We start from the raw sequence: 25,382 nt of genomic DNA, 5'->3' as shown, positions 1-25,382 counted from the left end.
TTATTGGGGATTGACATGAGCATTACATCGGCCAATTATTAGGGTGCCAACCTAGGGGCTATCATTGCTGCCAACCTGGCCGACTGCCAACCTAGCAAGGACCAAGGTGATTTGTAGGTCGCCCCACATCTGGGCCTACATCAAATCTAGCATAGCCCATGACAACTTCAAGGTTGGCCCATGTCTGCGTATACATTGAACTTAGCATGGCTCACGAAAATTTGCAGGTTGGCTTATGTCTAGGCCTACATTGAACCTAACATCCAAGTGAGAACAGTGACGTCCTATTAATATCTTATGGACATCCTCTGCCAGAATGTGGATATCCTAGGCGTGTGTTGAATACCTCCTGCGGATGTCTCACATGAGCGTTTGGCCATGTTTTCTATGTCCTGCAAGCATCTCTTGCACGTCTGTGAGGGACATCATGGGGACATGCTGCATACATTTTACGGACATGTTAGGGCCTTTTTGCACAGTGTCTGCCCTAATGTCTGTTATGTTTGCATTTGCAGACAGCAGACGCTTTCTGACAAATGCAACATGCCCATGCAGCGAGAACATATGCATTCTAACGCGACAGTGTTAAGGAGCCCATGTTGCAGAAAATCCGGCGTCAGCGTCCCGCATAGGAATCGGCGTCCCACGTCAGCGTTGGACGTCGTTACAGCAAAATGAATTTCGAACCAAATTCTGAACTACGCATACCCAACCACTTCTCTACCACCAAAGTTGCTCATATCTTGTTTTTCATTCTTTACAAAGTTATTCCTTGGAATTTTGAGAACGGCAGCCCACAAAAAAATGTAATGGAAAAAAAAAACGACAGCGCATGTCCTTCATGTTAGCTCTTCTCAGACTGAAATACTAAAAGTGCAGGGGCTTTGGTTAAGCGTTGCATCCCTCAAACTTTTGTGCACATGTTGTGCACACACACACACCTGAAGTGCAGCATACTATTCTTCTAGGCCTTCCACGAAGGGATCGTTCCAAGGAGCAAGAGCGTCATTGTTTGGCTGTTGCGGTGCCAATAGAGGCTGGTAACGACGCTTGCTCTGTTTGGGGTAATAATAACAGGTGAATGGCGGTCGCAGAGTGGAGGAGACAGTACAGTTGTTGCAATGGTGTGCAACGTGACCAATACGCTGGCAGGCAAATCAGATTGGCCGATCGTCTGCAGTTCTCCACTCGGCTGGATTTCAGTAGCGTGCAGTATACCACAGACCAGTCAATCAACCTGAAACATGAGACAGCTGTGAAGCGGCAACGGCACATACAGAATAAACTCCAAGATTAGCCAGTTCCTTGCGGACCATTGCCTTCACAAATGGTGCTGTAGGCAAGTTGTTTGGCTCATTGGAGCACGAAAAAAGGGCCGCAGGTGCCATGGCTTCAAGTTCTCACCGCACTATCCATGTTGGGTCATCTGATGATGATGGTCGCTGCACTCCTAGCCTGTCGTCACAAGAGAATGTTGCAGCTGTGTTCAGCAGATGTGCGAATGGCGTTGCGATGCGATGACTCTTGGCCTCTTCAAGCGCTGACACCCTTTTATGGTGTTGTGTACTGTTTCATATATTTCGCACATGAGCAGGTTGAAAGCATCATCAGTGATCCCCTTGAGTGCATGCCCAACCTTGTCTGACTCAGTCATAGCGCTGTCGGCCTTACGGCACAGAGCCAGGACGTCCTGGATGTAAGAGACATGTAATTCTGTGGAAGTCTGGGCACGGGTCACTAGTTCTTTCTGAGCGGTGCTCTTCCACCTGGCAGGATGGCCGAACAAGTCCCTCAGCTTCAGTTTACATGTGTCCCAATCGTTAAGCTCTTCCTCGTGGTTGTCATACCACACCTTCAATTGCCTTGTAGGTAGAAGAACAGGTTAGCCGACATAATCGTCGGATCCCATTTGTTGTAGGCCCTTATACGCTCATACGTGGTGATCCATTCTTCCCCGTCAAGGTGGTTGGTGCCGCAGAACGTTCCTGCATCCCGCGGCTGAGCCAGCACAACCATCAGGGTTGTAGGCGTTGATGTGGGCCGTGCCATGGCAGGTCCTGTTTCATCCATAATGTTGTCCAGTTTGAGGTGATGACCACTGCAGAGCTTCGTTGCGGTTTCTCCTGGGTACCCCACACCTCTCACCAATTTTTTATGTTGCAGAAGTCACATATAAAGATGTGTTCACAATATTTACACGAGAGACAACGATGCATAAACAAGATGGCTGTTGAGAGAGACTCCACCTCTACACATCAAATTGTTTTCTTTTGATTGGCGCCAATCTGGGTTGTACAATAACAGTATCAATGAGGATCTGCTGTATTTGTTGCAGTGAAGCTACTTAGGTACCGTTTGTTGTTTCATTGCATGATTCTGTAGAGAACAGAAACGGTCACTGACATATTTCTAGAGCTTGTGCAGATGGCTATATAGGCAGGTTCATTATATATTTATAAGCCGATTCATTACATTACACTCTCTGACCTCGGGACGTCCCCTTGTATATCATTATATAGTTGATTTCCATTAATTTTACTCTGACGGGACTGATGAAATTGATCAAATTATCCAGCAGGTTGAATTAAATAATATGCAGAAAAACATGTCAAAACAGACCACTGATTCATTTCCCAATGGGCAAAATTTGCTCGACCCAATGTCGGGCAAGTATATAGTGGCCAACCATACCACGTGTGGGCCATGCTTGGCCATTTCAGTTGGGTCATTATTGGGGATTGACATGAGCATTACATCGGCCAATTATTAGGGTGCCAACCTAGGGGCTATCATTGCTGCCAACCTGGCCGACTGCCAACCTAGCAAGGACCAAGGTGATTTGTAGGTCGCCCCACATCTGGGCCTACATCAAATCTAGCATAGCCCATGACAACTTCAAGGTTGGCCCATGTCTGCGTATACATTGAACTTAGCATGGCTCACGAAAATTTGCAGGTTGGCTTATGTCTAGGCCTACATTGAACCTAACATCCAAGTGAGAACAGTGACGTCCTATTAATATCTTATGGACATCCTCTGCCAGAATGTGGATATCCTAGGCGTGTGTTGAATACCTCCTGCGGATGTCTCACATGAGCGTTTGGCCATGTTTTCTATGTCCTGCAAGCATCTCTTGCACGTCTGTGAGGGACATCATGGGGACATGCTGCATACATTTTACGGACATGTTAGGGCCTTTTTGCACAGTGTCTGCCCTAATGTCTGTTATGTTTGCATTTGCAGACAGCAGACGCTTTCTGACAAATGCAACATGCCCATGCAGCGAGAACATATGCATTCTAACGCGACAGTGTTAAGGAGCCCATGTTGCAGAAAATCCGGCGTCAGCGTCCCGCATAGGAATCGGCGTCCCACGTCAGCGTTGGACGTCGTTACAGCAAAATGAATTTCGAACCAAATTCTGAACTACGCATACCCAACCACTTCTCTACCACCAAAGTTGCTCATATCTTGTTTTTCATTCTTTACAAAGTTATTCCTTGGAATTTTGAGAACGGCAGCCCACAAAAAAATGTAATGGAAAAAAAAAACGACAGCGCATGTCCTTCATGTTAGCTCTTCTCAGACTGAAATACTAAAAGTGCAGGGGCTTTGGTTAAGCGTTGCATCCCTCAAACTTTTGTGCACATGTTGTGCACACACACACACCTGAAGTGCAGCATACTATTCTTCTAGGCCTTCCACGAAGGGATCGTTCCAAGGAGCAAGAGCGTCATTGTTTGGCTGTTGCGGTGCCAATAGAGGCTGGTAACGACGCTTGCTCTGTTTGGGGTAATAATAACAGGTGAATGGCGGTCGCAGAGTGGAGGAGACAGTACAGTTGTTGCAATGGTGTGCAACGTGACCAATACGCTGGCAGGCAAATCAGATTGGCCGATCGTCTGCAGTTCTCCACTCGGCTGGATTTCAGTAGCGTGCAGTATACCACAGACCAGTCAATCAACCTGAAACATGAGACAGCTGTGAAGCGGCAACGGCACATACAGAATAAACTCCAAGATTAGCCAGTTCCTTGCGGACCATTGCCTTCACAAATGGTGCTGTAGGCAAGTTGTTTGGCTCATTGGAGCACGAAAAAAGGGCCGCAGGTGCCATGGCTTCAAGTTCTCACCGCACTATCCATGTTGGGTCATCTGATGATGATGGTCGCTGCACTCCTAGCCTGTCGTCACAAGAGAATGTTGCAGCTGTGTTCAGCAGATGTGCGAATGGCATTGCGATGCGATGACTCTTGGCCTCTTCAAGTGCTGACACCCTTTTATGGTGTTGTGTACTGTTTCATATATTTCGCACATGAGCAGGTTGAAAGCATCATCAGTGATCCCCTTGAGTGCATGCCCAACCTTGTCTGACTCAGTCATAGCGCTGTCGGCCTTTCGGCACAGAGCCAGGACGTCCTGGATGTAAGAGACATGTAATTCTGTGGAAGTCTGGGCACGGGTCACTAGTTCTTTCTGAGCGGTGCTCTTCCACCTGGCAGGATGGCCGAACAAGTCCCTCAGCTTCAGTTTACATGTGTCCCAATCGTTAAGCTCTTCCTCGTGGTTGTCATACCACACCTTCAAGTGCCTTGTAGGTAGAAGAACAGGTTAGCCGACATAATCGTCGGATCCCATTTGTTGTAGGCCCTTATACGCTCATACGTGGTGATCCATTCTTCCCCGTCAAGGTGGTTGGTGCCGCAGAACGTTCCTGCATCCCGCGGCTGAGCCAGCACAACCATCAGGGTTGTAGGCGTTGATGTGGGCCGTGCCATGGCAGGTCCTGTTTCATCCATAATGTTGTCCAGTTTGAGGTGATGACCACTGCAGAGCTTCGTTGCGGTTTCTCCTGGGTACCCCACACCTCTCACCAATTTTTTATGTTGCAGAAGTCACATATAAAGATGTGTTCACAATATTTACACGAGAGACAACGATGCATAAACAAGATGGCTGTTGAGAGAGACTCCACCTTTACACATCAAATTGTTTTCTTTTGATTGGCGCCAATCTGGGTTGTACAATAACAGTATCAATGAGGATCTGCTGTATTTGTTGCAGTGAAGCTACTTAGGTACCGTTTGTTGTTTCATTGCATGATTCTGTAGAGAACAGAAACGGTCACTGACATATTTCTAGAGCTTGTGCAGATGGCTATATAGGCAGGTTCATTATATATTTATAAGCCGATTAATTACATTACACTCTCTGACCTCGGGACGTTCCCTTGTATATCATTATATAGTTGATTTCCATTAATTTTACTCTGACGGGACTGATGAAATTGATCAAATTATCCAGCAGGTTGAATTAAATAATATGCAGAAAAACATGTCAAAACAGACCACTGATTCATTTCCCAATGGGCAAAATTTGCTCGACCCAATGTCGGGCAAGTATATAGTGGCCAACCATACCACGTGTGGGCCATGCTTGGCCATTTCGGTTGGGTCATTATTGGGGATTGACATGAGCATTACATCGGCCAATTATTAGGGTGCCAACCTAGGGGCTATCATTGCTGCCAACCTGGCCGACTGCCAACCTAGCAAGGACCAAGGTGATTTGTAGGTCGGCCCACATCTGGGCCTACATCAAATCTAGCATAGCCCATGACAACTTCAAGGTTGGCCCATGTCTGTGCATACATTGAACTTAGCATGGCCCACGAAAATTTGCAGGTTGGCTTATGTCTGGGCCTACATTGAACCTAACATCCAAGTGAGAACAGTGACGTCCTATTAATATCTTATGGATATCCTCTGCCAGAATGTGGATATCCTAGGCATGTGTTGAATACCTCCTGCGGATGTCTCACATGAGCGTTTGGCCATGTTTTCTATGTCCTGCAAGCATCTCTTGCACGTCTGTGAGGGACATCATGGGGACATGCTGCATACATTTTACGGACATGATAGGGCCTTTTTGCACAGTGTCTGCCATAATGTCTGTTACGTTTGCATTTGCAGACAGCAGACGCTTTCTGACAAATGCAACATGCCCATGCAGCGATAACATATGCATTCTAGCGCGACAGTGTTAAGGAGCCCATGTTGCAGAAAATCCGGCGTCAGCGTCCAGCATAGGCATCGGCGTCCCACGTCAGCGTTGGACGTCGTTACAGCAAAATGAATTTCGAACCAAATTCTGAACTACGCATACCCAACCACTTCTCTACCACCAAAGTTGCTCATATCTTGTTTTTCATTCTTTACAAAGTTATTCCTTGGAATTTTGAGAACGGCAGCCCACAAAAAAATGTAATGGAAAAAAAAACGACAGCGCATGTCCTTCATGTTAGCTCTTCTCAGACTGAAATATTAAAAGTGCAGGGGCTTTGGTTAAGCGTTGCATCCCTCAAACTTTTGTGCACATGTTAAGCACACACATCTGAAGTGCAGCATACTATTCTTCTAGGCCTTCCACCAAGCACAAGTGACTTCTTGAACTGACTGAAGTTTTTCAAGTAAATTGTGTCAGAAAATTTGTACAGTACGACGTACACATGAGTTGCAGACACGATAGCTTCAGATTGTAATTCAAAAATGCGAGACAACAAAATTCTGTAATGAAGAAACTCAAACACAAATCCTCAATTGGAGGAAGTATTCACACATATGCCAAAGAAAGGTCAATATGGGATAACCTTGGGACATTCGTGCTGGGATATCCGAAACAGGTCCATGTGCAATATCCTTGGGACATCCATAATAGGATATACGAAACTGGACATCTGGCAAATGTCCTATTTGTCTCCAAAATGATGCATGGACATTGAGATATGCTTCGTTACAGCGCAATACAAGACAAGGACACAAAAAAGTATAAAAACGATGACATGGAGCTATGCCTTCTTGTGTCCTTAGCTTCTATTGCGCTGTAACGAACCACTATGAATCCTAACCAACTGGCCCAACTTGCCATTGAGATATGATTTGGATGTCCTGCGGACGAAGTGTTTGCACTGAGATGGCCCATGACAATTTGTAGGTCGGCTTATGTCTGGGCCTACGTTGGACTTAGATGGATTTCTAGCATATGTTATACTTATAAAACTGCATATTCCTGGCCAATAACAAGCAAGCGTCCATCCTTATTACTGTACAGAATGCACAGTACAAAATGTGCTGCATTACACTGGAGAGCATATTCATTTATAAATTTGTTACAAAACAGTTATCTTACAAAAATCACACAATGTGCTGGAGCTTAATTGTGCCACATAACCCTGCGCCCACTGACTAGAGCAAATGGACCACTGGAACCATGTTATCAAAATATGAATACTCATATTAAAAAGACTGTGGATGCATCTGCCTTACATTAAATGCGATGCTTGGTGCCATTAAAGATATCACAGTAGAAAGGCAACTTATACAAAATGGAAAATTACATATAGGCAAAAACGTTTAAGAACAAAATGTGGATATATTATGTGGCACAATGGTTTCGGGAATGCACCATACTGCACTCATCTAAGCAATGAAAAAACTCCTTATTCATGGAGCACCTGATACAGTACATTGGCAATGTGCTTCGGCATGACGCAGTGCCCACTTCCTTGCAGTTGGCCCTGGAGAATGGTCGTATAGCAAGTCCCACGTGTTTTGGCCACCCATGTAGTTGGCAAACAACCTTGGCCAGACTTTTTCGCTGCCACCATAGTTGGCAGCCGACTTCCCCCCAGCTGTTTTCCGATCGTTGGCTGTCAGTTTGAGTTGGCAGCATTCACTCGAGTCTAACAGGCCGCCGAATCAAACGTGCTCCCAATTTCGATGGATCTAAAGTAGAAAACTAACATAGGAATTACATTAAATCTCCTAAACAAAGTAGAAATCTAACGCGTACACGTCTTCTGTCTTTTTTTAAAGCGAAAGCTTTACTGGCCGCGAACTTGCGATTTCACCGTGGCCGTGCCTCGAGGAGGCACATGACGTCACAACGCGCGCTTCGCCGCGGATATTTCTCTCTCTCTCTCTCTCTCTCTCGCTCCCTAGTCACTACTGCGCATACGCCACTAGTAGCGCTGAGCCACGGGTGTTCCGCCGCCGCGCCTTTCCGCTTCCGCCGTTTGGTATGACGTCACACGCGTTCCTGGTCGTTGCGCTCGCCTCCGCTCGCTTCGCCAGCTGCGTCGCATGTCTGATAACATGTCGGAGGATTGAAAAAGAGAGCTCGCACGCGCTGCAACCACAGTTGAGGCGGCAGTATGGACGGCGACAATTCTGATAAGCAGAAGCAGGCCTGGGATAGACATCGGAACGAGATGAAGAGGAAACGAATCGCCCAGGAAACAGACGAACAGCGCGCCGAACGACTGGCTAAACGTCGCAACATAGCCAGACAACCAGACTAACCTGGACTTGCAATCAAGATTAACCAAGGCTAACCGTGCCTTAGCTTTCGCTACGTATATCCTGGCATAGCCGAGCTAAGCCACTGCCAATCTTTTTAATGGCGCCCGATTTTCTAAGGTTGGCTTCGCCGCACGGTCTTTGAAGTCAGCCTTGCCGCCGTACAGCCATATTATGCGGCAAAGCGTGCGAACGCCGCGAAGGCAGTTTAGGTTTCGTACTCGATAGCACTGCGCAGGCAATTTTCCGCCCAATTCACTTAAAAAACAAAAGGCGTGCATTGACATAGGGTAAATACCATAATGGGTACCGTTCTTGCTTGGAATCCTCCCAATGATTGGCCGGAAGTAGGCGTTTTCAACGAGAGATGATATGTGTTCAACACATTCACTGTCCACTATAAGTTCCGCCAAGACAGATGCTGCCACTAATGGGGTCGTTATTGGGGTTAGCATAGGAGTCAGGCACGTGGGCGCTGACTGGTGGAGTTCGAACTATCTCTTCCGATGTGACTTTCTCACATTTGTATATTACAGGGTGAATGACAATGCGAGCAAACAGAGTGATCTTTCCGCAAGACAGAGCCAGTGGTTGATGAGAACAGCATTCCGGGTAAGTTGGTAATCCATTACTCAAGTGATATTGCTCAACAAAAAACGACAGGGACGTAAGGGAAGAAGACGCACCAAGCGTGTCTTCTGGTGTGTCTTCTCTTATGTCCGTGTTGTTTTTTGTTGCGCAACATCCCTTGACCAGTGGTTGAAAAAGCAAAGTCAAGGCACCTACTGTATGCCAAACAACATAAAAAAGTAAGAATATCAACATTCAAAAACCAGAGTTCCTTGCTGGATGCAAACAATACCAAGCTTCTGGTTTTTCCATTGATGATTGAATTTACCGAGTGCATGTTAAAGCCCTGGATCATAACCCATGAACCAGCAAATGATGACAGTATGCCTTGTAATCTCTTGTAATCAAATTGACTTGATGCAGATAAGTAGACCTCTATAACAGTAATGGTACCTCTCATATATCCAGTTACTTGTGTACTAGTAGTGATTATTATTATTGTTGTTGCTGTTCTGTGGGAAGGAAAAATGCAATCACCTGAAGGTGTTGAGCAATCTCAGTGACTGGGTCGTGTGGGACAGGCACCGTAGAACCACCGTAGCACAGGTAGAAGGCCAGCTGTGCTATGGCCTTGCCCACAGTGCATGACTCGCCCACAAGCGAGGTTGTCAGCAGGTACGACTGGTAGCCCCTCTGGCGAGCCAACAGACACACAGCACGAGACATCACCTGGCAGTGATGATAAACGGCAGCCAAGCATTATTTGGGTTCAGTGGACCAGCCCAGCATGCATTCAAAAAATAAAAAGAACAGCCACGTATGTTGTGATGAACTTCCAACAAAAATCAAAGGCACCTTGGTGTGTCTTACCAACCTAAAAAAAATTACATAAAGGTTTAAACAAAGCATATGTGAAAATACTAGGACATAAGACATAAAGGAAGCCCACATAAAAATGTATTTCTTACAGATTAAGAATCGTACATTCTCCTCAGCCCCTTAGAAAAGGAACCGTGACACAATACATTTTACAGCCGGTTCTCTTTGCCAGTCTTCCTTTTAGAGACCTGAAAAATCCACTGTTTGATGGAATGGCATGGTTACATGCATACAAGAGTTCCTGGACAAGTTGGACATCTCTCAAGTTTGTTTAGGTAGAAGCTTTCTTTGCTAGCCTGAACACATAGATACGAAGGTACAACATCACGTGGCAGTTTTCAGCCTCTTCTGGGAGTGCGCTCTTGTACGGCCATGGCCACACGCGGCTATCCACGTGGCTGAGCACATGCGCCATATCCTAGCCTAGCCTAAGGCAGAGCCGAGATGGTCGGCGGATTCATGCTCACTGTGTTCTCACACAACTAGTGTTGGAGGTCGCGTAACCTCAAGTTTCAGAGGTGCGGTGAAGGTAGAGGCAGCACAAGGCATTCGCTCCCTGCTTCTGGCACTCTTCATCATGCCAGCGTTGTGATAGTGCGTGTTAGTAGTCATCTAGTGAGGGCTGTTCCCGTTTGCCTGCGCCCCCGTGATGCCATATGCATGCCAATATATTAATTAGCGAGTGAATACTTACTGAATTTTATGTGGTCGATAAAACTACAAACCTTACTTCGCCTTTTCGGCGATACTGCAACTTTTTTCTGTAGTTCAGCATGCTTTGAGAAACCAGAGCTAGGCACAAAACTGTGGCACAGTCTAAATGCCGCATGAAAGGAAACTGTGCCGGTTGGCATATGCGAACTGGATGTGACGTACAGGGGTGCAAGTTGACAAAGTGCAAGAGGAAGCCGAGACACGGACAAGACCACTATAGAGGCACAAAGGATAACACCACAAGCCAATTACTATATTCGTTTGGCTATTGATAAATGAAATTTCATCAGCATGCAAGGATCCCGAAGGCTGGCTAAAGCACACATCCCTGCTACTCTGTGTCGAGTATGCCTCTTGTACTGTATCTTGCGTTCTTCTGTACTGAACCACTGTTGATGCCATATTTTATGCCAAAATTGTCTAGACATATTGTGTTCATAACAAACACATATGCCGCCATGACGATGACAAAAATAAATAAACTCTCATCACAAAATTTCTTTATTCAACATTTTATTTTTATCAACGCTTTGTAATAATTTTTATCACCTAGGTTTGATGGTAAAGCTGCAGCATGCACAAAGGACGAAAGACACAGCAAGTTAACAACATCGGCTGTTTGTTAAGTTCCGGTGTTTTTCCTGTGTTCTCCATTCCTTGAGCGCACTGCAGTTTTACCATGAATATAATTACCAACTTGCCCAGCTTTCAGTTCTCTTGCAATTTATACCTTAGCTTGTTTAACGCACAAATCCGAACAACCACATCTCCTCCATGATAAGATATCACCGCAGCTGCCTTTTAACAAATGCTTATAATGTTGTCCCTGTTTCTTGATTACTTTTTTATAATGACACCTTAATGTGCTGCTTATTGTGCTATAAATGTTTGAAGGAAGGTGGCTGTTGCAAACATAGGACCTTCCCCTCTAGAAACATTTGATCTGATCCCACTGCATCAGAAAAACATTGACGACAAGTGAGCCCTCAAGGCAGATAATGGCTATGTGCACTGTGATTTGCACCACAGTGCATATGGCAGTCTTAAACTAGCAATGGGATGCGAAAGAACTGCATTGCAGCTGCGGTTGCTGCGAAAGTGCAGTGATGCACTGGCCTGAGGAACCCTGCCTGCAGCATATATCATGATGGCACTACAGGCTTGCAATGTTGCTGTTGGCTTGCAATGCTGTTGCTTGCAATTGTTGCAAGGCTTGCAATGTTGCTGTTGCTGATTACATCAATGTTGATTACTTCAACATTGATGTAATCGTGCACCAAAGCGACTTCACTGCATCCTGGGCCATAACTGCCCATAGGAATGGAGAGCCAGGAAAAGACATCTGACTTGTTCGGTTTCTCAAAACTGATCTGCCAGCCATGTCATATGCCTGTGAACACCATGAACCATGCAACTTTGCCCTCATTGCCCTCTTATGTTGTTTCATGTGGACACCTTCTTGACCTACAGGTGGCGGGTGCTACAAGCTGTTTGCCGTCTATGGCATATTGTAGGTGCTGAACGCTTGTGCGCGTTTCCACAAATGCTCATGCTTTATCTTCTCACATTATTGCACATCATCATCATTGTCACCAGCACCAGAACCGCCATCATCATCAGCCTATCTTTATGTCCAATACCAGGACAACGGCCTCTCTCAGTGACCTCCAATTATTAAGGGGGTGTGAATAGTGATTTTCTGAGACCAAGCCGAATATTGAATAGTTTAAAATAATGAACAGCCATAATCACAGTAACTGTAGAACACTGTTCAAATCCTAGTATTCTTAAAGCTAGCAAGTTTCTGTCATTACATCGTATGTTATGAAGCATTGTTTATTAAAAATTATACAGAAATTCTGTGAATTGTCTACAAATGCGCGAGCATTCTTTGGCTCAGCTGTTACTTAGATTTTTATTTTGTTTCTTAAATTTCATTTGGCCCACCACCAGATTTCAAGTTGGCCCACTCCCAAATTTAAAGGGTCAGACCACCGCTTAGAACATAGATCGAGATAACCCTGCTGATGGAAAGGTTGCCTATCATAGTGGCTAAAACGAGCCATGTTTTTCTCATTAAATATGGATTTATATTTTTAATTATTCATTGAAGGTCACAAAATATTACCATTGGCACCCCACACAGCAAGAACATAAGATGCATAAGAGGCCTACCATGTGACTTTCTATTAGTGTACACAGTTCCTGGTCTTTTTATTAGTATTGAGATGCAGTACACGTTTTTGTATTATTAAATTTTTTCTAACTTACAATGTGCAGCTAGGCCTTCGTTTATAGTAAGTAGAAAAGTGGCACTGCCTTCGCTTTCGATTTGGATGAGTTGGCTTGGCGCGTCTGTTGACATAACAATGACGACGAAGGCTAGCCAGCCAAGACATAGGCTTGTACTTTGGGGAAAATGTGGGATAAATATAAGAAATGTCTGCACAGCAACGCGAACTTATTGTACCAGCTTTTTATTTTAAAAAGTGGTTGAAAAGGTAACTATGTAGGTGGTTAACCACAGTTGCACTCACCCCTGTAAAAAAAGAACGATGGGCGGCTTTCGCAATTTGCAAACTGGGCTATCGACATCGCTCTCAATTCTCAATGTTGCTGGAGGAGGGACTCTTACTTTATTTTGAGGCAGCTCAGATTGAAAAATTCTGCTTACAAAATATCCACGCGCTTTTGGAAGTAACCGCTGCAGGTGTAAACACTACCGAGGGTGAGCTATGCATTGCACCATAAAAGACTAGGTAGTTGAAAATCGGTTGTCAGTCCCTTTAAGTTTGCCAACCCTCAAATTTCAAGTTGGCCCACCCCCAAATTTCAGTTGGCCCACGCCTACTTTAGGCTTACCCATGCATTTTCTATGGAGCCTTATGTATTCCTTTGGGTAAGGTGTCACGCTTTTCGCATCATAGACATAGTTTTGTTAACAAAATTCTCTCCGGTAAATTTTTTCTTTTCAACTGCTCCTTGTGGCTTATAAAGCTACCAACCATCTACATTTACGCTATTGTAATGATTAAATGCCTTAAGTTTGTAAATTATGAATTTTTGTGCAGATATAAGGCATTATACTTTTTGCATGGCGGGGCTGGGGTACTCACCAACGAATGCTTACGCATTAAAAGTCAAATGAAGCATTAGGAGCAAACAAGCCATTTCTTCGCCTGCACATGACCCTTCAGAGTGCAAATGACTGCTGTAGAGCCTTTAAAGTATGGCTACTTAAGCAACATAGCCTGCGCCACTACACAGGTTCTCATGTTTTAAGTACCAAGACCGCGGGGGTCAAAATTTACCGTACTTTTGCTCCAATTTGATGTTTCAGTGGGCACAGTTGACGTCTTGAAATATTCTAAAAGTATTTGAGAAATGTTCACATTTACACATAGGACACTATTCAATTTGTTAGTCAAAAGTTTTGAATATTCACACACTCCTACTAATTATCCTTACCTTGCAACGATTGATTCCATCTTACGCATGCAAATTTACCAATTTCATCATGCCACCTAGTTCTCTTGACATACTAGACTATGCTTCCCTTCCATTGGCACCCATTTTGTAACTATGCCATCTAAGAACTCCACACATTACATGGCCTGCACAACTTCAATCCTTCCTCCTAAAGGGACACTAAAGCAAAACACTGAGGCTGTTTATAGAGATAAAATGTTCTTTGAAAACCCTGTTGTCATTCATTTTGAAATATTAGGTTGATTAAAGAAAAGAAAATGAAGGTCAACATTCCAGTTTTCTAATTTCGTGCCAAATTCCCAATGCTGGGACGCCACTGTGACGTCCCAGATTTCGAAGTATTTTTTCGTATTTAGGCTGCATTGTCTCAGCAGAAGTTCCTGAAACACACCATGTTCAGTTCCTGGCTCCTTTAAAACACAAGTTAGTGTATCTGTACCACCAAAGAAATAACTAGGCCCTAGAAGAGGCTGTTAAAATCCATGGTGTCACAGCAAGCTGCTGAGGGAACTTCCAAGAAGGTATTGCCACCCGTCTTTTATTATTGCACTTTTCTGGCTTACCAAACGTCTTATCGTGGTAAGGGTGGTGTTTTTAAATTGTAGAAGGGTAATTTACTGACACACATGAAACCATTTTTTCCCTTTAGTGTCCCTTTAATCTCAACTAGGATATTGCCTACCCCCATCTACTCTCTAATCGCACCACTGTCTTCCTGTCTCTTAACCTTACGCCCATCGTTTTTCGTTCCATCACTCATTGCAGTCCTTAGCTTTGGCTCAATATTCTTCATTAGCTTCCATGTTTCTGGCCCACGCATCAGCACAAGTAGAACGCAATGACTGTGCAAGTTTGTGTGCATCACAAGTAGTGGCAAGGTCTGGCTCACCTTGTTGTTGCCGATGAGAACGTTCAGGGACTGCGTGGTGGGTGGACCCAGGTGGGACACGACGCGTTCCAGCACTTCCACTATGATTGGCGCCACTTTGTCCCGCACGTGGTACTTGTCGAGCAGCCGCAGCGGCAGACCCGGGTCGTCCTTGTTGGGCACCGTCGGACCGCTAGCTATGCTTCCCAGTGGGTCATCCACCTGACAATTGCAAACGGCCAGTGACAATTCACACAAGGGACACAAAAACTACGTGTAGTACAATCTGGACTCAAAGGAGTTCAGTCAGATGTGTTGACTGTATGAAAACGAGAACCTTGTGGTTGCTTGGTTTTCAGTATAGGAAGCGAAAACTAAATCTAATTTATGAGGACCCAGTATTTCCCATCTACAGCTAAATAAAGCTAAGGTCAGCATGAAAAGCAAAACAAAAGTTTTCTCAGGCACATACAATGTGCATGACCTCTTGTGATTCCCTGGGGTTCTTTTTTTTTTGTAAATTGTGCTATCGGATATGTTAGCAAGTCTTCATTTTATTTTTTTACTTATTTATGCCTGGGCTCAACACCGTCAGAGGCACTCAATATGAGTTGCGTCTGTGTTTTTTAATGCTTACATGTTTCTTGAAAACAGTTGTATACCTATGCATCCAGTTTTCATTTGTTCTTTATTTGTTTGAAATGTGTGCATATCTTACTAATTATCACACACCAAAATTTTTGCCCCAACTACACAACAAAACCTTACTTTTATTTTCTTCTCTTTTATGTTCTTCTCTGATGAAAATGTTGGTGAGGTTGCTTGACATGCCGACCCAGCACTTTCCAGCCTCTCCGCTTGGTTGTTCCATAATGGCCTCAACATCAATTGTAAAAACAACGAAAGCAATTCTATTCATATATCCAGAGGCAGGTAAGTCTGCCTGGATCAAAAAAAAAAATTACTTGCCATCCTGACCCTGCAAAACTGGATGTCTAGCAAAGATATTGGAAACCACCACTACAACTGCTGAGGGGGGGAAGTATGCAATGCTTTGTTACCTTAGAGTAATGGTAGTATAATGGTAATTTAGAGTGATGGTAGTAATGGTAATTTTGACTGCATGCCGCCGCTGGTCGTATGGCCGTTTCTTTTTCCATTTGGTTTTCCTTGTATTCACGCTGCTCCTCGGGAGTTCTAACAATGCGTTGCCTACCCATAGCAGTGCTACAACAACAGTGTATTGTATTGTATTGTATTGGGTTTTATGGTGCATAAGCAACTCAGGCTATCATGCGCCAAACACATGGTATAATTTATTTCCAAAATTGGGTATCTTCAGCAAGAGTCCTTGTCCGGACAAGGACTCTGAGGAGCCCAACAAATCAAATGGAGACCTCAGCCTTCTTCTCAGCACTGAGAAAATGGGTGAGGTGCATCATAAGATGCGTGAAAAAACTGGGTAAGAATTTTTAGAGTTAGTAGTTCTGTGATATATTTCGTTTAGGATCGCTGCGTCTTTCAAAAAACTAAAAACAGATGAAGTTCCTACAAGTGGGTTATCTCCTAAAAGTAGACTGGGATGGAAGGGAATGCGTTCATTGTAAAATACAGTAAAATATTTTTTCCTTAGCCGTTCAAGTTGTGTGCACGAGAATAAAATGTGATTTACAGTGAGTTCATCTCCACATTTCTCACATAAGGGTTTGTCTTGTTTTGTCAGTAGAAAGTTATTTTCATCAGTAGAAAGTAGCAAAATCAGTAGCTAGGCTGATTCTTTTATATACAAAAGGCTAGTGACGTCACTCCCCAAGTCACAAGCTGCTGTTGCCATGGCAGCTTGCGCAACACTAGTCTGTACCGGGAAACGTTTGGATGCTTGTTTTGTTCTTGATCTTTATTGAAATGAATGCTGCTGTGTACGTTGTACGTGTGATTCCAAAGAATGTAGGTACTTTTCGCTTCACTTTGCTGAGTGCTTGTTGTCTGCTTCACCTCTGCCGGGGAGGGGGAACAGCTCAGTATTGCACTACCTCCAGGACTGGCCCACATCTTTGCCTACAGACAACGTCTATAATGCTGACCAATGAGAGGTTAACAGCTTCGCTGTAATAAGTGGTTTGGATGTTTGTCTTGTGCTTGTTCTTTATTGAAACGAATGCTGTTTTGTAGTCTGTGTGAGTGATTCCAAAGAATGTATGCTTGCTTCACCTTTACTGTTATTTATTTATTTATCAATACTGTAATCCCCATTGGGGATTTTAGCAGGGTGGGAAACAATACACATGTAAAGAACACTATAGCATAGGCAAGGAACACAACACAAATCAGGTCAACAGAGCTTGAACATAGCAGTGGCACAGCAAGATAACAAAGTTTTACTCAATACTTGAAACAAATGCCGAAAGTGATGATATTAAAACTTGGTCGTTGGTTAGATGATTCCATTCAACCACTGTTCGTGGAAAGAAGGAATACTTAAAACAATTATTACGTGTACTAAATGGGGTTATTGTTCGGCTATGTCGTTGCCTAGTAACATAACCAGATGAAAAAGTAATTATTCCCGTGAGATCGGTCTTATAATGACCGTTATTAAGCTGAAAAAAAAAATTTTAGTCGTGATACACAGTTTCCTTGCATTAATGGTGGCAGGTTTGCTTTTGTTAAGAGGTTTGTCACTGAAGTGCATCCGAAGTGGTTATAAATAAAACGAGCTGCTTTTCTTTGCACCATTTCTATCTTGTTAGTGCTGCGGGTTGGCCTGGTATTGCACTACTTCTGGGATCGGCCCACATTCTTGCCCACAGACGACAACATGAACAATGCTGACCAACGAGAGGCTAACAGCTTCGCTGTAAAATTATTACTTGATGGCGTACAAATTGACAAAGTGCTTGGCCCTGTACTTTCGGCTGCCCTAAGCTGGACGCATCATGTTGAGTTGAAGGCGAAATTGGTAGCATCTGGTGCAGGCGCACTGTCATGTTACCATCATTTTTTCCTGGGTAAAGCAAAGCTACAAATTTATCACATGCTGGTCACGTTACACCTAAACTCTTGTACTCTTGTGTGGAGCACAACTATATATGCAGAGTAACATACAAACTCTTTCTTCTGCAAAAAATGAGCACTTCGATACATAGCAAATGTTCCTTATTTGCGTAGCACTGTCCTGCTCTTCACGAGATATAACATAATAAAAACTACAAATATTTTTGAATTCCAGTTGGTTCATTCTCACTTCTCCTCAGAAAAATTGAGGGCATTTGTAAGGTGTCTGTTACTACTGAAGCGGCAATACAGTGATCTGCATACCCATGGTAAAGATAAATGGGCAGTACCTTATGGTTGGAATAACTACATGAAGCAGTCACTGATGTACCAAATGCCTTCACTATTAAATAAGTGTAAAGATAAAAATAGTAACTTCAATACTTTTACCTAAGAACAAATGCAGCAGCATTTTGTGAACATGCATTAGACATAATTTTATTATATGTCTTCAGGAAAAAGAAAACACCTTGTCATTTTATTTATAACATGTGTACGTATTGGTTCCTCGTTGTTCTCGCAGTAATGTGAAGATTACAAGCACTACTCTGCAATCTGTATTTTGTATTTCATATTTCAATTTGTTTTGTATTTCATTTCATGAACAGGCATTTGCCACAATTTTATCTCCTACGAGGTCAGGAAAAGAAAACATTTTGTTTTATGTAGAATGTGTGTGCATACTGCTTCTTCGCTATTAATGCGAAAGCATTATATGACTCATGAGGCAGAAAATCTGGTGTTGTCAGCATTGACGTGAGCACATGATGGTCCAAAAAGGCTATGAATCCTTGATCTTTGGTGGGAGTCGAACTCACGACCCTTGGTATTAATTATGGCGAAGTTAAGCCACAGTTAAGATATAGATAATTCAGCCACTCGAACACACAACCTTTGGTGTTAATTAGGGCAAAGGTAATTAAGGCACAGTTGATTGATAGAGTCCAGGCACTCGAGCTCACAACTTCTGGTGGGAATTGAACCCATGACCTTTAATGTTAATTAAGTAAATTTGATTAAGCAAGCTAAATTATGGGGTCTTACGTGCTAAAACCATGATCCGATTACGAGGCACACCGTAGTGAGGGACTACGGATTAATTTTGACAACCTGGGCTTCTTTAATGTGCAGCTAAATATAATGTAGCAATGTTAATTAAGGTGCAGTTAATTAATATAAAGTTAATTAAGGCACTCGGACCCACAATTCATGGGAATTGACCCCACAATCGTTGGTGTTAAGGTGAAGTTAATTAATGAATGGTTAATTAAGGTTGAGATAAGGTACAGGTTCAATTAACATAGAGTTCATTATGGCATTCAAACCCACGACCCTTGGTATTAACTATGGTGAAGTTAATTCCATCACACTTAATTAAGGCAGAGTTGAGGCACTCGAACCCACGTCCCTTGTTGGGAGTCGAACTCTCGACCTTCGGTGGGAGTCAAACCAAGAACTAGGTTTCCCAAGAACTAGTTGCTCAACGACTGAAAGAGCTAAGCATCACACGGTGGTCGCAGAGCTTTCACATTCATCCATGTAGGGACAACTAAGAGCCTCTTGAATTTTATAGCGCAGCACTGAGGTGTCCATTCTTGTGTTCTGAATCGGCGTCCTCCCTCAGTGTAACCGAGTGAATGAGCACATCGAAGAATAAAAGAGTGAATGCGGAGCACAGTGGGAGATTAAGGATGCTGATATCAAAGAGAGGAGGAGGGTATGGAAAAAAGTGTAAGAAAAGCGCAGTGCTGCGCAAGACGGGCTCTGCGGAGACGACCACTACGAGATGGTGCCAGAGTAGGACACTGTTGTCTGTTTACCGATGGCATGCAGAGAGCACATCCACTGATACAATATATGGAAACAAAGCACTGCATGAGCAGACGTCTGTCTACGGCGGCTACCGGGAATTGCACGCGTCACCCGTGCACTGCTTCTTGCGATCTCCTGATTAGTGAGGCAGCCGCACCACTCTTCGCTCTGTATGCAATGTGCCACACGAGACAGATAGTCTGCAGCAGCCAATATATTGCGAAATGAAAACATGTATAGGGCTGCGCTTAAATTTCGCATTAGGGAGTATCGTAATCGTCAGTGAATTTTTTCTTGCACTATTATGAAGATTGTGCGCAATAATGTGCAATTTGTGTTACATATTTTACAAATTAGATGTGACTAGTGATTATTTTGTGGCTATGTATTTGTATATTGTGCAATTTCTGGCAACATTATGTACATTTTATATAATGAAAAGCTGTTCTCCTGACTTAAAAGGCCTTCATGCATGCCCAAAATATTCTGTATAGCTTTTCACCTGGAGGATCTCCCAACTGTTGTTGTAAAATAAAAATATTCTATTCTGTTCATCTTTAGTTTGTTGCTGTCACTGTCCTTAGCTTGATACTGCCTGTTCATATGAGTGATCACGAAGAAAATGCTTCTTGTAGGGGGCTCGTACCGACAAGCCTTCTCTTAGTTAGCTCCCGCATCATCACCCTGATGTAAAAATTGAATAAGTTGATTCTCATTCAGAATGGGGTTGGACTTTCTTTTTTTGCAATTGCAGGCACCTTTTCTCTTTAAAGAAAATCTCTTTTTTTTTTTTTTTGCTACTGCACACATTTTTTCTGACACGGCACACTGCCTATTAGTGAAAGGACCGCCTTCCAGTAATCAACCCCTTCAGCAGCTGCTACTTCAACTAAATTTGACAGCCAATACACGCAAGCTCCCTCCACTTCTCGCCTCTACACGGTTGCTCACGACGGCCGTCCCTGTTATTAATTTTTTTTTTCTCCGCTTGTGTTGTTGAAGTAGCTTCTCACTGTCCTGCTCCAGGGCGCGCACATTTTCTCACGTGTAGCAATAACACTGTTTTCATTCACTGATGAAAAGGCAACATGCCGAATGTGACGTGCAGGCCACTTGGAACCTAGGTTTGAGAGAAGCACCAGCTTTTATTTTTTAACAGCTTGGCCAGTACTTTGATCCAACTTGTGAAGACGTGTGTGAGCATCAACCACGTTGTGGCCCAACTTTCCTCGGGATAAACATACGCATGCACATGCTTGCCCTCAAGAGCGGGCAGTGCAAGCACTAGCTCATCATAATGCGCAAACAACATCCAGAAGTTCTGCACACATACTGCAAGTTTATTGCAGGCCAACTGTTGTTTTCACCTTGAGATATGCAGCGCATGGCATGGTAAGGGGGCACAGAAGTGTATGCAACACATTGTTTTGTCAGGTGCATAAAGCTTCATTTGCCTGCATAAAGAAGACTCGCGAGTTGCTTATAATGTGACACTATGAGTGCATTGCTTTGGTCTCATATGATGCATTCCAAGAGGCAGTGTGGCCCCACGTAACCATCCAGCTGTTTCCGCCTGCACGCGGTAACGCATTCTTCAGCCAATGATAAAAGCCCTGAGATATACGTACCGGTAGATTAAAACATCGCCAACGCTGCCAAATCAGTCGTAGGGCCGCAAATGAGATTTGAATGTTCACCGCACTGGTGCTGTGCTGTTATGCAGGCTTACCTCACTCAGCTAGAAATGTGTGATGGCTCACTGATAACATGATGTATCTTTTTATGAGTCGATCGTGTAGGCCACACCAGTCCAGTATGTTCAACGTTTCATGCCGGTTTGTGCAATCAACAATGCAGAAAGTGTCCGGCATGAGACTCGTCTCAAACACTCAGCCTGTCGCTCAAGCATTAGTTCACAAGGTCGTTTTCGTCAACAAAACTGCTTGCAGTCTGTATCACAAACCGCTGAAGTGTATCCTTAACGAATATTATTGCCCAGAACACCTGCAAAACTATTGTTCAGTCCCTCAAAGTAAAAAAAAAAACTGCCACGAATCATGCACGGGATCACTCACTCGCTTTGCACACCTGGCCAGTGATAATGGCAGCGCAGCTTGGAATGCAGCTGAAGCGTGGGTATGCGGATGGACGTAGCTGAATTGTAAAAACGTCCACTCACACAAGAATACACATTGAACGAATCAGCTTATATAGCCACTATCCAACCATTGCATATGTGCCGGTGACCAGCTCTGTTCTCTATGGAACTGCGCAATAAAACAACAAATGCAACTTAAATACCCTCACTGCAAGAAATATATGCCTTCAGGTGCATCATTCTTTTAATAAAATGAATACCTCCCAAGGAGCTTTGCAGCTTGCCTTGCCATTCATTTTGCCAGCCCTTTATTGCTTATGTTCACAAAAAACAAGTATTGCAAATGCATTTCTAGAAGCTTTGCCATTTGCATCACCATTAGCTTCCCCAGCCCTTTGTTGCTTATCTATAAAACAAGTGTAGGGTCTTAAATTTCCTTTAATTTAAAGCGCTATAAGATGCTCTCTAAATGCATCTACGCCCAAGAATAGTGGAAAGAGTAACGAAGATACTGTGCCGAGCAAGAATGCCTCTGGTATACTATGAGACTTGGCCCTGAACACGAATGTTTGCATTTGCGTTTGGTTCCTTATTTTCATCGACAATCATCCTTGATGGTTCCTGCACAATTCTCAAAATGATTTTCCTCAACCACGCGAGATGTCATTAAACTCTTGATTTCAATGCGTAAGGTGTCCCTAGATCAACACAAATTTCTCTCAGGTTGACAGTAGTCTTGTGGTCAGTCGACACTCACCACATCAGAGAGGATGAGCGAGAGCATTTGAGCCGTGGTCTGTCGCAGCAGGCCACCACCTTGGACGGCCGAGAGGCGCTTGCGCACCGCGTTCACCTCGGTGATGCGGGCGCCGCTGGACTGCAGCAGTTGGGTGACCTTCTTGATGTCCTTCAGGGTCAGTGGCGGCACTGGGTAAGGCAGCAGTGCCGAGCCACCCCCTGCATTCGTCCCCACCAAGTCAAAGACAGGGATTCGTTGCAAATCAGCGGTAACATGATAGATGGGGACAAAGAAGACACCAGACCTGCTCACTCACAACTAACATATTAAGGCAACATGCGCATGTTGTAAGTGCATGCCATGCATTGAACCAAATAAACTGCTCGCACTGATTTAGAATGGATTCTGTAGTAAGGAACTTAATCCCTCAAATGTGTGAACTTAGCCAAATGCCAACTTTGCGCAAACGTGGAGCCTATTGTGAAACCTCATGCAAGGACTAAGTCAAACCTTGATACAACAAACTATAACAAATTAGTATAACGAATTATCAGATACAACAAAGTAAATCTGAAATGTTTTTTCACTGATACCAGCACATAACAAAGTATATGCTTATAACAAATGTAGGATATAATGACTCTCTTTTCGTTTTTGCAACAAGTTTTGTTATAATGAGGTGTGGCTGTACCAGCGTGAACCAATACTCAATAGAAGCAAAACAAGTGTGAATATGTGGGACCATTTTAATTTTTTGGAGTCCTTGGAACCAATGAGGAGCATTTCATATCTGAGAATGTCCAAGAAAATATCTAGATATTCTACAGCTACATAATTCTTCACAACAAGAGAGAGAAAAAGATGCTAATTCAGAATGGTAGAAGAGACATTCTCTTCTGTGCTGGTCACTGCACACGTGAACAAGTACTCAAGCTCTTAGACTGGGAAAGGTTAGGCATAAGGATCAATGGGAGGCATCTCAGCAACCTGCAGTTTGCAGGTGAGATCATCCTGTTCAGCAATGATAGAGATGGCTTGCAAAAAATGACTGAGGGCTTGAACTGGCAGAGTCAAAAAGTAGGCTTGCGGATTACTATTGAGAAAACTTGAGATGATATTAGTAAATTTGCAGGCATAAAATGAAATCACTGGAAGAGGCCTTCATCCTGTAGTGGACATAAAAAAGTGATGATGATAAGTGTAGAAGACAAATGTTGAATACTCTGCCAAGTGAACAAGAGTTCATGATTGATATTCAATGTGTTTAACCTGTGCTGAAGTCACGTTGGAGCCAGATCATGAGAAGGAAACCTCCAAGGAAATAGAAATGTGTCATAGCAGAAATGGCAGGCACTATCAAGTCACGATTGATATCCTTGGAAAGAAAAGTGTACGATTAGTGCATTCTACCGGTAGTACTAACCTAAGGGGCTGCAGCTTAGAGGGAAACAAGGTTAACCAAGTTGAGAAGTTAAGGACTAGCACAACGAGTGATGGAACAAGTGGAACCTTGTTTCTGCATATAACAATCCATGTCAAGTAAGACCTCCTGGCGCATGCACTCAGGGCCATTCCTAGCTTCTATCTCCCCCCCATCTTTTTCTATATATTCCTGAGCCAGAAATAAATTGCGTTGTTTTTGCCCGGTGATACTGGTCTTGTTTTTGTCTTGTAGTTGGCGGCCGCTGGTTAATGACATTTGGACTTGTGGGGGATGTCCAAGGATATCTTTGTTTACATGGGATAGAATGTAACACTTATTATAATGAAATCACATCAGACACGAAAATACCTACGTTATGTCCTATATTCATTATAAGTATGTTAACTAACGCTAATATGAGAATGAAAATTATTAGATTTACATTGTTATATCTGCTAATTTGTTATATTCGGATTCAATATATTGAGGTTAGCCTCAACAGAAACAGATAGTTAGAGAGAAAATAATAGACATGACATTACTGAACGAGACTGAAGAGGTAATGTAATAGTGTAGAGCAGATGACTGATGGCCTATTAGAGTAACTGGATGCATTTTAGGGAGAGGGAAACACAACTTTGTGGCAGAGGGTTACGTGGAGTGATGAGGTTAAAAAACCTGGAAGCATAGAATGGGCTCGATTGACACACTGTGATGTAAAGGGTGTGTCTGGAGTGGGGGTCAGGCGTAATGTGGATGCCACCTGTGTAGTTACAAAGCCCTCAGCAAGTAGGCACCCAAGCGCCAGTTAGGAGGCCCTCACCCGAGATGAGCACAATGAGAATGTCGGTGTCCTTGAGCTTTTTTATGAGGGACACAATGGCTGCGGCTGCGGCTGCTGCCCTCTCATCTGCCACATTGTCCTTGGCCCCTTCCAGCACCTTGATCGGGCCTTCAGGATTGGGCAGCATCTCCCTGTTGTGCAACACAGGGTAAACGACGTGAGGCATGTACAGACAGAATCGTATATACTTGTCTGGAGTGGTTGAGCAGGCACATAAACAAAGAAAACATGCCTGCAACATCCAGTGGTAGCCACTGGGTTTAAGAAAGGTTCAGAGACAGTGGCACGAGCTTGCTTGCATGCTACACAGGTACAGATCTACGTGTCATCTCTCCACGAGTCTAGAAAAGGCCATCACTGAGCTATCACCAGAGCCTATCACAAGCAAAACAGGCATATTGACAAGCATGTCGACATGATTACACGTGCATGTCACATTTGTGTTCATGACATTGTCAGTGAATCAACCTTGTCACTGCAGAGCTGGTTGCCCAATCAGTCTAGACAATTGTGACTGGGCCTCTATTGAATGCTTT

At 43.7% G+C, this 25,382-nt stretch overlaps 1 protein-coding gene across 5 annotated transcripts in view; it reads right to left on the bottom strand.

Moving 5' to 3' along the window:
- The window catches only part of LOC126522288 (glycerate kinase), a 65,344-nt gene that overhangs the window by 23,465 nt on the left and 16,497 nt on the right, over positions 1–25,382 (bottom strand). For 4 of the 5 annotated variants that reach the window (XM_050171013.3, XM_050171011.3, XM_050171012.3 and 1 more), the window contains 4 exons: positions 24,826–24,977; positions 22,598–22,797; positions 14,898–15,098; positions 9,464–9,655 (listed from right to left, as the gene is read on the bottom strand). In XM_050171013.3, the coding sequence (XP_050026970.1) occupies positions 9,464–9,655; positions 14,898–15,098; positions 22,598–22,797; positions 24,826–24,977 (745 nt within the window). The remainder of the gene's footprint in view (positions 1–9,463; positions 9,656–14,897; positions 15,099–22,597; positions 22,798–24,825; positions 24,978–25,382) is intronic. The other variant, XM_055066323.2, reaches the window with a different exon arrangement.

The sequence above is a fragment of the Dermacentor andersoni genome, chromosome 6, assembly GCF_023375885.2.
Source record: "Dermacentor andersoni chromosome 6, qqDerAnde1_hic_scaffold, whole genome shotgun sequence".
Classification (NCBI taxonomy): Eukaryota; Metazoa; Arthropoda; class Arachnida; order Ixodida; family Ixodidae; genus Dermacentor; species Dermacentor andersoni.
Note: the sequence above shows the minus strand (reverse complement) of the source record. Positions and strands in the feature narration are given on the sequence as shown.